The sequence below is a fragment of the Empidonax traillii genome, unplaced genomic scaffold (assembly GCF_003031625.1).
Source record: "Empidonax traillii isolate 1590-97213 ecotype Southwest subspecies unplaced genomic scaffold, ASM303162v1 scaffold64:size1360303, whole genome shotgun sequence".
Classification (NCBI taxonomy): domain Eukaryota; kingdom Metazoa; phylum Chordata; class Aves; order Passeriformes; family Tyrannidae; genus Empidonax; species Empidonax traillii.
The window spans coordinates 909,869-923,944 of record NW_020955257.1 but is presented as its reverse complement, the minus strand read 5'-3'; the positions used below and the strand labels follow the sequence as shown (position 1 = coordinate 923,944).

General features: G+C 36.7%; 1 protein-coding gene across 3 annotated transcripts in view; it reads left to right on the top strand.

Annotated features, from left to right (window-relative positions):
- The window catches only part of ANKRD28 (ankyrin repeat domain 28), a 120,962-nt gene extending 108,576 nt beyond the window's left edge, over positions 1-12,386 (top strand). For 2 of the 3 annotated variants that reach the window (XM_027880065.1, XM_027880064.1), the window contains exons 21-28: positions 381-600; positions 1,950-2,037; positions 2,134-2,217; positions 2,735-2,880; positions 3,066-3,148; positions 3,285-3,367; positions 5,631-5,722; positions 10,385-12,386. In XM_027880065.1, the coding sequence (XP_027735866.1) occupies positions 381-600; positions 1,950-2,037; positions 2,134-2,217; positions 2,735-2,880; positions 3,066-3,148; positions 3,285-3,367; positions 5,631-5,722; positions 10,385-10,671 (1,083 nt within the window). In that variant the 3' untranslated portion in view covers positions 10,672-12,386. The other variant, XM_027880066.1, reaches the window with a different exon arrangement.
- The last annotated feature ends 1,690 nt before the right edge of the window (positions 12,387-14,076 follow it).

Sequence of the window (14,076 nt, the reverse complement as noted above, 5' to 3'; positions counted from 1 at the left end):
AGTGTTGACTAGAGAGGTCCTAGAGTACAGCTTTTGTTGAGGGTGGGGAGTTAGTGTTCATGGGAGGAAGAAAAGCGTGATGCATGCCATATTCCAAATATTTTGTTTATAGTTTCTGCCAGATAAGACAATTGAATGAGCCCTAGAGATTAGCAGTTAATTCCATGTTATTCCAAGAAAATATTCTGTCATCGGTATTACAATATGTTGCCGTTTTTCCAAAAGAATGGCAGTTTTCAGGTTTAAGAACAACTTATTTTGCTTATTTTGTTATTAATTAAAACTGCAAGAATTTGCCTGAGTTTTGCTTGCTTTAGTTATACCCCTTGGCTTATATACATGAATAATTTCCACCTCGCTCTTTCCTCTCCCTCTCACAGGCAGTTACTGGGCATGAGGAATGTGTGGAAGCGCTGCTTCAACATGGTGCTAAGTCCTTACTACGAGACTGTAGGGGACGAACCCCGATACACTTGTCAGCTGCATGTGGCCACATAGGTGTTCTGGGAGCTCTCCTGCAGTCAGCGACATCTGTGGATGCAGTACCTGCAATAGCAGACAATCACGGCTACACATCACTGCACTGGGCCTGCTATAATGGTAACGTACAGCCCAGTGAAAATACGGCTCTAAATGTATTTGTTTATACTGAGGCAGAAGTTATTACTACGTGGAAAAGCAACATATAAAGGCTGTCCTCCTTCCATTTGTATTAGTCAGAGGGAGAACATGACAGATGTGGTATCTTGAAGAGGAATGTGTTAACATCTAATACATAATAAGAGATGGAGTTTTTTTTGTCCTATACTTTGTTATATACAATCTTCTTAGTTTTATGCCTCAAGGAGTTTTTCAAGGAATTCAGCATAGTACCCTTGAATAGAAATGGGCCGCACATTCCAAAAACTTAACCTTCACAGGGAGTCTTGGGAATGTTTTCAGATTAAATCTGTTTTTAAACTTGCTTCATATCAACCATGATAGGCATAAGAAGCTAAAGTATATAAAAGTGATTGAATAAGAATTTATTTTTTTCTTCACTGATACTTTTCATGGATTTGAGAGTGAGGGAGGCCTTAAAAGGTAGGAAATTCATTCAGCTCCTTTGCTAAAGATTTTGTTCTGTGTGTTCATTTCTGACGTAGTAGAGGTTGTCATTTATTTCACCTCTGAGTGACATGATCAAGAAAAATTAAGAATTATTAAGTTAATAACTACTGAGCTGATGCAGCTGGGTGATAATTTGAACTAAAATAACATCTCTATCACATTCATAAAATTAAAATCTTGCAGCTTGGTCCATTTTAACAGTGGCAACAATCTATGAATAAAACAGAACTGAGAGAAATGCTTAATTTGTGGGATAAAAATTTGACAAGACTTGTGAAAATTCAAATCTTTAGACATCAGTGAATGTTGAACTCTCTATATATATGCATCTAAGGTCAAACAAATAGTTACCATTGCTGCTGCCTGTCCAGAAACACGGTGTAGAATTTTTAAAATATTAGTACGAGGGGTTGAACATGTTCTTTTTAAGATTGTGTTATGACCATAGACTTCATTTTCGTTTGGTTTTAGCAAGTCAGTGGAACAAAAATAAACCTTAAATGGTGGAGATGTTGTCATGTGGACAAAGTGATGAATGTCCAGAAGAGTTTGAAATTCAAAGGTTTAAAGAGTTAAACTAAGTGTTCTGGGTGTTTTTCAGACATCATGAGACACCTTCTAAATTTCATAAAGTTTACAGTGTTTAATGTCAGTGTGATTTTCAGGATTCTAAAAATATCTTAGTTCCTTAACATAGCCCTGTCGAATATAACCAGTCTTTCTTAGAAACTTTGAAATAAAATACTGCTTAATCTAATTTAGGTATCTTTTTTTTTGTTGTAATCCATCATTATACCTTTTCCCATTTTTGTAATACTTAACTCTTACATTTGCTTTAGGTCATGACAGTTGTGTGGAGCTGCTCCTGGAACAGGAAATCTTTCAGAAAATGGAAGGAAATTCTTTCAGTCCCTTGCATTGTGCTGTGTAAGGAAGTGTAAAATTATTCTTCATAAATTTCATTTCTGTATTTAACAAAAGATTTATCATTCTGTAAATAACAGCCTGTTTAATTCATTATAGGATTAATGACAATGAAGGTGCTGCAGAAATGTTAATTGATACACTAGGTGCTGGTATTGTAAATTCAACAGATTCAAAAGGAAGGTAAGAGTATAAATGCACAAAAGAATTTTTGTAATGTCATACACTATGCTAAATTCTTCAATCATTTGGGGATTTTGTATTTGCTACTTATGTTAATTCCTCATTCCTCTGATTTTATTCTCTAAAGGTTTTTTTTTATTATTCTGTGCTAGAAATAAATTTTAGATTTTTAAAAATCCTGGTCTGATTTAATAAACTTGAGCTAGCTTTTTATTATACAGGCAAGTCAGAGCATGTTTTAAATTGTATCACTTCATGGATATAATTTTATGCGTCTTTTAATTTTTCTGAATCAAATTATATCTCTATTGCATAAGCTACATGGGGGGGATTTATTTGAAATGAGAAGGTGACTTTCTAAAGGCAGCAGTCACAACTCCAACAATACTGATTCCAAAAGATCAGTGGGAGGGACTGCCCAGACCTTAGTATTTGTAGGATCTCAGTCAGGATGTCCCTTTGAATAAAGTAGAAAGCATGGCTGAACGTGGCCATACTGTCTTTTGATCTGTTGTAGAACTCCTCTGCATGCAGCAGCTTTTACAGATCACGTTGAGTGTCTACAGCTTCTGCTTGGTCACAGTGCTCAAGTAAATGCTGTAGATTCTTCTGGGAAAACACCTTTAATGATGGCTGCAGAAAATGGACAGACGAATACAGTTGGTAAAGAGAAAACTTTATATATTTCTGCTCTTAGCTTTGTTAATCTTACTGTGGGTGAAGTAGCCTTATAGTTAACCTTCCTGTGAACCTATCTGGTCAAAATTCTGTTTTCATTTTGCACAAATGTGAGCCATTTATATTTTGAGGAATATGCTTTTAGTTAATACAACTCTTTATTTCCCCAGAGGTGCTGGTTAGCAGTGCTAAGGCTGATCTGACTTTGCAAGACCGTTCTAAGAACACAGCACTCCATTTGGCTTGCAGCAAGGTGTGTGTGCTCTGACTTACCAGTGGTGCACTTTGTGTTATCAAGCACCGTTTGAAAATACTACTACTTTAAAAAAGCATTCAAAGCAATTTGTGAAGAGTATTTGTTATATGACAGATGTTTGTTCTGTGTTAAGGGTCATGAAACTAGTGCCTTGTTAATACTGGAGAAGATTACGGATAGAAACCTCATCAATGCCACCAATGCAGCCTTGCAAACGTACGTATCAGCAGTGAGGGTATTTTAAAGATGAGTTCTTGGTGTGTATCTTGCTCGTAAAGAGGAATATTCTTCAGATTTTTTTTTCCCAAACTGGTTGATTTTTAATTGTTTACCAGGTGCCAAAAGTTGAATTGAGTTGGAATTGAAACGGTGTTTTGCTCATACTTAAGGTTCCAATTTTAGATGGGTAAAAGGGATGATAAATAAAACACTGTTGTGATTCCTGTGTGGAATTACTGCAATCCACTGAGATTACCTGTGAACCAATATTTTTCTATTTTAAAAATTATCCAATTTTTCAATTAAAATTCACCTCAGTTAACAACTCATTCAAGGCAAACTAAGACTTGGTCTTCAAAGATAGCTACTTTAAAATAAAACACAGACAAAAAACAACTACCTGAACTATGCTTTTATTCTTCAGCATGGTTTCTATTTCATGTTTTGAGGATGAAACACTATTAAATATCGTGGAGAATATGCTATTCCTAAACCTTTCTAAAGATCTTCTCTCAAGTGGAATTAAACCTATTTTGTTAGCCCAAATCATAAGGAAAGCTTAGAAATGTATAGTATATCATACCAATAAGGATGGGCTATTAAAATGACTCTTCTGTGTGTTTTCCTTTTAGAGAATATGTTTGTGTTACAGACAATACTTGACACCTCGTGTGCAGTCAAGTTAGGCACGTGAATTGTCAGACTGCTTTAAAAATTCTATCACAGACCATTTAGGAAAAAAAAAACAAAACAAAACCAAAACAAACAAACAAACAAAAAAACCAACAGTGGAACTTGTAAGCAACTCACATATTATTCTGGCATTACGTCCCTTCTGGAATCTTGTCTTACTCAAACTCCTACCAGTCTTCCATCTATTCCCTGAGATCTGCTTGAACTAAGGAGTTCAAGCAGATCTCAAGTTCAAGTAAGACTCCCTCCTTTTTGCTTTTGCTGCTCACCATGGTGCACCTCAGGCAGCTTGAAATAACCAGAAAGCAGGAAAGGGATTGATTGCCTCTTTCTGGCTTGAAGCAAGGATGTCTCAAGGGAAGGAAAAGCAAAAAGGAGATGGGAACAGAAGTGGGAAAGTAATTCCACCCATGTGCCTTGGCTCTGATCAAGAGATGTCGTGGGGTAAAATAGGTACACATTTGCACCTCTATGAAATGTTTATACAAATTGCAAGGTTTTAACAGATGTTTAAAATATTACTGCTCTAGCAAATGTTTAGTAACTAAGTTGACTTTCTGAACAACTTAAACATTAAGTCCTTCTTTGTGGCAAGATAATAATTAAAATTGTTGGTCTCTATATTAAAATTATTTTAATTACAGTACATTTGTCAGTATATCTTCAATAGTTCTTGAATTTTTATAATTTTAATATAAGCACCACAGATACAGCTGCTCCTATTTGTATCTTTTACATTTCTGATCTCTAGGTAACGCACTTGTTTCCAACTCAAAATATAGTTCACAGTTAACTTGAACAACTTTAAGAATCTGAGAATGAATGAAGAGTAATATAAAGCAGAGGGGAAGCGAGCTGTTCATTCTGTTTCCTGCCGAGTGGTGGTAGGGTTTTATTTAAGCCAGTGGGAAGCAATTTTGAAAAACTTGCATTTGAAAAAAGATAGAATATTTGAGGTAAAGCTACACTTTCCTTCATAGATCAAGTCAAAATTGATTTATGGTTAATAGTTTAAAGTTTTGAAAAATAATCTGCTTTTCTTGCTTTATGCATTATACTGTGAATTTTATTTTTTTTTTATCTTGAATCCCAGTGGAATATAGTAGTTTCTAAAAAGCAGATTGATTAAATGCTTTTGTATCTCTTGTAAGCATTTACATGCAATAAAATATAACTACCAGTCTGCTTTTAGGGTTCTAGTGATTGATGCCAGTGATATGCAGTAACTCTCAGATGTGAAAATATCTGTTACAACAGCTGAGTGAAGGATTTATCAACAGTAGGGTGTGAGGTGTTTCTGACATTTTAACATAATAAAGTCCATAAACAGGCAGGTCTTCGCTAGCAGCTGCTTCCTCTCTTGTGCTGCCATAAAAAGAAGAAAGTTTGTGGTTTCTTTGCAATAAGAAAAGAGATTGTCTGCTTTTCCCACCTGAATTATTATATCAACGATATTATATCATGTGTGAATAACATAGGAGTATAAGTACTGCATCTAACTAGATGCTAGCTACCTATCTTAATAACTTGTTCTAAGGTTTATATATGAGTTTGCTTGTCTTCACAGACCTCTGCATGTTGCTGCTCGAAATGGACTAACGGTTGTAGTTCAAGAGCTTTTAGGGAAGGGAGCAAGTGTACTTGCTGTAGATGAAAATGGTAAGAAAAATTTAACTTTGTTTCCCTGTAAGGAACTGTGGTTCTAAACTCAATTCCCTGAAAAGCAATAACTGTAGAAATTTCATATGAGCCTTGCAGTAGGTCTTCCAAAGAAGAGAATGCATTGGGGATGGATCATTCTAGCCAAGCAGCAGAAGTATAAGGATAGTGAAAACATTCCAGAACTATGCAGGTCATGGCCGAGAAGTGTTTGGTTTGCATTTATAGTTTTATGATGCACTATAAATGTAGTTTTATGATGCACCTAGAAAGGCACTGGCTTTGGCATACCAAAAATGGTCACTAAAACATAACCTTCAAAGTAAAATATAACTCTCAGTTGTTAAGCTGGATTGAATTGCTATTCATTTTATCACAAGGGGTATATCAGAGTTAGCTTTTGAAAGCAAGTATCAAGTATGATTAACAGCTCTCTCTTACTGGTCTCAAGCTTCTGGCTTTTTGGAGTTTTTTGGCACATGGAAGTAAGAAGAATTAACTGTTTTATCATGACAATAAATCATACACCTTGTAAGAACAAAAGAAAATTAGATCTACTGACTGATTTGCGTATTTTCATGTAAGACATCTGTGGTCCTCAGAAACTGTGCTTTTAAAAGTATGGGAGTTCGTCTCTTATGCCATACTCCAGTGTGTCTTAAATGAAAGCTGTAGGTGGGACTGGGGAGTGGATTGGTTTTTGTTGGGTTTTTTGTTTGCTTTGTGTTTGTTTTTTTTTTTTCCCAGAAGACATGTGCCTAATTAATAGTTTTCTAATGATATTTACACTTTGGAAAGTTTTTCCTCTCTTAATGTTCACTGTGACTTTCCTTGTGTGTTTCTCAAATTAGACTGTGTAAAGTCACATGGGTGACTTAAAGATCAAGCTGCATTGACTTTTTGCAAGCAGTCTTTATTTGTATCTACAGCTGTATAAATTGAGACCTCTTCTGCTGGATCTGAGCTGTAGATTATTGTTGAAAATATAAGCTTGGAAAAAACCCAAGGTCTCTCCAATTACCTGCATTTCAGTTTATAAATAATTTATAAGATATTTAAAACTCTAGATTTGAAGTCACACTGCTTTTGTTAAGAACTACTGTCAGTGGAAAAAATTAATCCTCTTGGTTCTTAAAAGAGTAAGTGCAACTGAAAAAGCAAATTACTGTCCAGTATACTTCCCAAAAGCAGCCATGTTGAGGGTTTATTCTCAGTTCTGTATCAGTTCTTATTCACATCTTTCACTTCTTCTCCCATGTTTCCACACCAGTCATGATGAAACTGAGATCACCTGCATCTGCAAAATACTCTTGAATTTGACATTATTTTTGTAAGTTTATGTGTCTTAAAAGAAATTGCTAGCTTTTTCTTTCATTTGATACCATATGAAGTTTTATTTTTGGTCACTCAACCAACTTTTTAGGGTTTTTTTTGTTCTGTAGTGGGTTTTTCCCTGACTATTTAACTTTCTAGGCTAGCTATATTTCCTGGTGTAGTCTATCTTCTATTTGTCATATGCATGTGCTCCACAGCAGTGAGAGGAGGCATTCTCTGGAGACTCCACAGTATGGAGTTTCTCTTTCTAGATTCATCATTACAGTTATCATTGGCCTTTCGAGCCTCTAGAAAAAGGCAGGGGGTTGGTTTGGGTTGTTTGGGGTTTTCTGGGTGTTGGGTTTTTGTTGTCTATTTTTGTCTAGTTCTTTTCCAAGCATTGTATTCTAGTTTGTATTGGAGTTCCAGTTTTTGGGAAGGAATTTTTCTGTGAGTGCTTACAGACTGACTTGTGCCTCAGACTCTCATCTCTTTTCCAGTGTAACGCTTCCTTGGATTTATTTTGGGAACTCTCGTTGCACTGACTACGTTAATAAGCCTCTGATTTTCCTATAGGTGCCTTGATGGAAACTTTCAGGCCCCAGGGTAGGGGGCAGCTCTATGTTTGGGCAGGGGGAGCCCTGGTCTTAACTCAGTGCCCATCACACAGGCTCAGTTTGCTGTTGTGCAAGGAGGCTGCCTCAACTCACTCTGCTTCTATTGTCCCATCTACAAATGAAGATAGTAGTTTTGTTGTTTTGTAAAGGCTTATACAGGTACAAATACAGAACATTATACCAGTATCGAGTAGGAGTATTTCAGCAGAGTCAGTACGTTTACCAACATATTCTTAAAGCAAATTTATTTATAGCTATTGTTGCTCTGACATATGAATGATCATTTTACAGTTAAGTGATATAAAAATGTAATTTGTTCTTGAACATTAAATTAATATAGGCCAAAATAAAGTGATAGAGGACACAGATGTCAGTCTTTTATGGTGCATCCTGTGTATAAGGCAAGAATAAAACTGTGATATTTTATTCCTGCTTATGAAAGCCAGGAGCTTAAGACCTATAATTGAATATTAATATAAACACAGTTTTTAGAGAACAAAGAACTTGTAACAAAAGCAAGTATTCTGTTTGATCTTTACATTGGCCCTTTTTATGATGCACTGGGATGCTCTGTTCCAGAAGGAACGTAAGTATGAGTATTCAAAAACTTAGCAGTCTTTAAAAGGGGGGGGAGGGAGCCAAATGAAGCTAAAAAGGTAGCAGATGACTGCTTGTTTTTCTTCTTTAAACTATTATCAGATTACATTAGGGAAAGAAATGGTGTTTCATATGACCAACTGGAATAAACTTATTTTTTGTGTCATCTTACCTTCATACAACCTCCAGCAATTAAAGATATTAAATGGTGTGCATCTGAGTATCAGTTCTGAGCCTTCTGTTCTGCCTTACATGCCTGAAATGCAGTCATCATCCAAGTGTGGCGAGCTCTGGCCCTTGCTTCTGAATCCTCTCAAAATGTATCTCTTCTGCAGACTGTCACTGTTAACTCTGAGCTGTTTAAGTGCTGTGGTACCTTACTAACAATGAAAACATCTGCTGCGCTGCACTTCTGTACGGCCCTATCGCATGGTCAGCTGGTGCGTTTTGTGCTTGAATTATCTGTGTTTCCTTGGATTGTATGCTCCTTTGGGCAGGGACTGTTGTCTTGGTCTGTTCCAAGCATCAAGCACAAGGTCTGTCCTGAGCAAATAATAGTTCAACTGCAAGACTCTCCCCTGCTTGCTGTTTTCTGAATTTCTAGCTACAATTATTTTCCATAGTGTGCCTACTTCTTTAAAACTTATTTACAATTGTTTAATACAGTAACTGCTCCCGAGCTCTATGCTAAAACCTGACTTGGATCTACTTCTACAATAAAGATGATTCCTTAGCAGTTAAAACACTTGTTGGTAGAACAGGCATTGTCTTGTTTCCCATGCCTTCCTAAGGTCTGGATAGAAGTCCATCATGCACTTTGCTTTTAAAGCTATCTATTAATTAAAATTACTTGTGTGCTTTTTACTTGGATGTTATACACCTTTAAGTTGGGAACTGGGGATAATGCACAGGACTTCAGACTCCCACACGTGCCTGAACATGCGTCTCCCTACTGAGCTCGTTGTGGGCACGTCTGTCGCACACAGTGGGAGATGCTGCGGAGGTGCTGCAGGGTGATCTGGGCACACACTGCAGGGTGGAGCCAGGGAGAGGGAACTTATCAGGAGAATAAGCTGTGATCTGTGGTTGTACATATGTGACTGCCCTGCTTCTAGAGCTGCCAGTGTCACCACCAAGTGTGGTGGCTCGTGCTGTGGATACACCTGAGACCTGTGCCAGAACTTACCCTCAGGTGCTGTGCTGAATGGTTAAGCCTGAGACAGGAGCAATGCACTGATCTCCACTGAGGAGAATTTGAAGCGTTGTTCTTGACATTGAATTAGTAGAGACAAGTACGTAGGGAAAGGGGGAAGCTGCAGAAGAAGCAGTATTGGGGATTATTAGAGCCATGGTAACCCAGAAGAGATGTCACAGCTATATGTGAGTTGACTGCAGGTCATTCCATGGCCTGAGACCTCTTGCATTTGGGAGTTGTCACTGCAGTTTGTCTGGACCAGTTGGGCAACCAAGAGGTGTCTCTGCATGTTCTAGTCTGCAAACCCAGCTATCATTTCCTCAGACTTCTGTTGAATTCTTAACTGATATCCTGCAAAATAAATTTAGGCTTTGGTTTTATAGTTTACATTACTGTATATTGTAATAAATTATAGGTTAACTGACAGTCTATACTCTGCCTGTTCAGTTTAACTGCCCCTGCCGCTTTAGCCAGCTTGTTACTGAGATAAGGCAGTGTTATTAAATTAACTGTTGGTGACAAGCAGCTGTGGTGGAAGCTTCTGGATGAAGAAACATTTAAGACGTTGAGCTCTGGTTTCTGCAGGGCTCTTTAGTGAATGCCTTCACCCACTGTTGGCTGCCATTATTTGCCTCTCCTCAGCCAGGTGACTTTCTCACTGTTTTCAGATCCAGGCTTTTCTCGCTGGCCTAAAGTACCTAACTGTGCTTAACAAAGCAATTACATCTTTGTTGCAAAGCCCCTTAACTTCAAGCTTGTTTTTGTAACCAGAAGCTTAAAAATTCTAATTGATAATGCATTAATTTTTTTTTATTTTTTAAACAGTGTGAAACTAAGCAATATAAAATACTTTTGCAGCTGAAAGATACTATGATCTTGGAGAAATTTTTGCATTGTCTTGGTTTTAAATGAAGGTTTTGCTTTTTCTTGACTTCCTAGGTTACACACCGGCTTTGGCCTGCGCGCCCAACAAGGATGTGGCCGATTGCCTGGCTCTCATTCTGGCCACCATGATGCCTGTTTCATCAAGCAGCACATTACCTGCCCTTACCTTCAATGCCATTAATCATTACACCAACACCTCAAAAACTGTCACTTTTGATTCCTTGCCAATCATGAGGAGTGACCACAGCTCTTACTGTACTTTCAACAACATTGGCAGGGAAGGTGGCTATCCATATACAGAAGACGACGAGCTCAATGACTCAGATTCTGAGACGTATTAGAAGCTACATTTTGTAGGTCTGAGGAGTGAACCCTCATGCTTGAAGGTCAGACTTGCGTTCTCGGAAAGCTGTTGGTGTTTCAAAACAGAAAGAGGACAGGCCTTTGAGAAGATGTTTTTATTGTGGTTGCATAAAAAAAAAAATCTGTGAGACTCTAGGAAGATTTTTAAGAGCATATTTTGCAGAAGAAGCATGAATTCTTGAATAAGTACTTGGAATCCATGGCAAAAAAAAAAAAAAAAAAAAAGAATGTCAAAACTGTTTTATTTAACTGTATTAATACCATTCTGTTTCTGGTGCCAGGAGTAATTCCTGCAGACTGGGCACCCGACTTGATGTAAATGAACAACACTATTGTTCAACACAAAGGATGCTAGATTTAAATATTCTCAGTAAAACTAAAACCATTTTGAAGGCAATAAATGAGTTTGGTACAGTAGGCATTGTTTGTGCTGCAAATTGCCAAAGGACCAAATAACTTAAAGATTTTTTTAATTAAATTTTTGTGAAAACTGGAATAGGTTATTTGAGAAGTTGTTTCAACCAAACCTTAATTACTTCTGGAAAAGAAGCTTAGATTTGGGTTTAAATGTTGAATTTTATTTTTTTTAATTCTCTGAAAGCCTTCCGACACTATTAAATGTACCATGAAAGAAAGCAGATGTACTTTTAAGTTTTATTTTCTTTTTTGTTTAGATGAAATTAAAATGATCTTGTCATACTTTTATAATACTGAAGTTAAACCAGCTAACAAGGTGAAGTCAGGGTGAAAAATGTACAGTGTAATAAACAAGGGAAGGGGTGGGAGATGTGGGAGGGAAGTGGGAAGCAGTAATTGTTGCACAGTTTTAGGGTTTTTTTAACTTGGGTTTTGGATTGAGATTTTTCTTAATTTAAAAAATACACGAGTAACTTGGAAACTATGAAACTGCGTAAAACGAACTGAAATGTCTTGATAACCCTGTTGTGACTGAGAGTTCTTTTCAATAATTTATCCACTTCCTTACATCATAAATTCGTATGTAAGATTAAAATTGTATATCCCTATCACCTTTTTTTTTTTTTTTATCCCAGAGTTACAAAGTGTGGGGGGAGGTGAATTTAAAAGTAAATTTCCCTATTAGAGAAAAAAGTACAGTGTCTGGTCTGTGGGAAGAGCTGTGTATCTTTGTTGTGCTCCATTTAGAAAATAAACAGCAGAAACAGGTCCCTTAATGTAGTTCAGACTTCCCCAAATATTTTTTTTAATTTATAACAGACTACTCTTTTTTTTTTAATTGCCTGAAGAATGAAAAACTGACATAAGTAAGCTGAAGTTTTGTCTGTTAAATATGAATATTTACTTTATTTGGCTCTGCTTTAACTATAACTGTTACTTTTCAAGTGAATTTGTTTATGTACATGCAAGGAATCCTTGCATGTCCTGGCAAAGTACAAATAAATTACTACAAACTGATTCCAATTTCATTTTTATCTTTTTTTTTGTATTGTGAAACTGGAAATCTTTGTAAATTACAGCTGCTTTTCTGAACATAGTGTGGAAACACGGGACAATATTTTGATCTATTTGATAATTTTGTGGGGTTTTTGAAGAATTAATGAGCATGTACATAGAAATAGTGACTGCTTGAATACTGTATTTACCTGCACTCTTTCAGTACTTCAAGAATCCTGTATATTTTATAGATTATAATAAAACCCAAATTTGAGTTCTACTAATGAATAATTTATTTGCATGTACTAAGGATTGATGACAAAGTCTCTTGTCGAAATGTTAGAATTTATAAAATCTGCTTCACGAAGGCTTTGCCAGCATTTTAATTCTAAAGGAAGGTGAGCTATTTAAAGTAATTTTAAATGTTAAGTTACTTCATTATTCCTTTGGGCTTCCTTTTAGTTATTACTTTTTTAATTATTTGTGCCTGTGTTCATTGTTTATATATGCAATATGTTTATCTGTGAGCAGAATTAGATGACTTCAGAGAGGTCATGATTTCTGTGCATTCTTCCCTCTGAATCTCACGTGTGGCTGTGTGGCAGTGATGTCCCTGCCTCAGCTGGGGCACGCAGGCAGCACTCAGCAGATCCATATTGGCCTGTCTTGAGATTCACTGTAACTGTTTAAATTCCAAGGTTGAAGGAGCATGGACTTATTTTTCATCTCATATGCTTGTGGGAAATCGGGATGAGAACACCAAGCAGTGTGTTATTTAAAACGAAACAGCTGCATATTTCTGTTCTTGAAACTGTCTGAATTTTGTTGATTCAAAGGCACTATGAGAAGATTATATTATTAGGCCTTTATTATCTATGCTGACCTCTGACTCCAAGATGATGTTACCTCAGTGTATGGTGTCTGTAGCCATAGGGAACTTTATGGGAGGGGACACTCCAGCCTTACTGGATAATTAGCAGTGCAGTAGAGGTTGAGCTGTCCATGTCCAGTGTGTGTCTGGAGGAGAAAAAGCTCAGATGGCACTGGTTTGTTTATAAAAGATTTGGATGTGGAATACAGGGAAATGCAGGAAACAGTGCTGTTGAACATGTTTGTTTCCTTAGGTCGATCAGAAATTGTGCCTTTCTTTTGGTTCATAGCCACTCACCTCCAGAGGAAGAAAACCATTTCTCTCTGTTAAATTGCATTATTTTTAAGTTCGGTTTCGTGAACTTTTAGAGCTAAATATCTGTCCTTTTTTTATATGGCAAATTGTTAAGACCATTTAGGAATTCAGAATAAGATGGGTTTGTATCTTATCTATGTCATCCTTACAATTTACTTAGTGAGCCTGTAGATTGCAATTTGCATGTATTTGTTAAAACAAACAACTTCATTACTACCTGGCCATATGGGTAGGACAGTAATTGTGCCTTGTAAGTGATAATTGAGACTATTATCGTAAAATGGTCTAATTCCAAAAATGGAATGTGATTTGTTTAAAGACCATGCTACTGTGGTCAGAGACCACTTTCTTAACAAGAGGTCAAGGAACAGGAGGTTCCTTGTTTCTGAAAAGCAAATAATGCTGTTGGTGGCTGGAGGAGGGGTAAAAAATTTAAAAAAAAAAAAAAAAAAGTGTTCATACCTCAGTTGGAGGCCTCTTCATTTCCAGAAAATTATACTGGAACCTCCATTTTTCTAAAAGAAATCCTGCTCATTTTGTACAGACAAATATGGGACAGTTATTCTTACAGCCTTTCTCCAAACAATCTCTTGGATTTTCACCAAGGGAGAACAGTGAGCCTTGGCTGGACCATTAAAGCAATATATCAGACTAAAATAAACTCTTTTTGTCCTGGAGGAAAAAAAAAGATTAAATGGACTGCAGGAATGAGGACAGCTGGCTCTGCTCAGCTCTGTGTATTCTGACTTCTGGGATGTTTTATGGGTTTTTCAGTTCTCAGGAT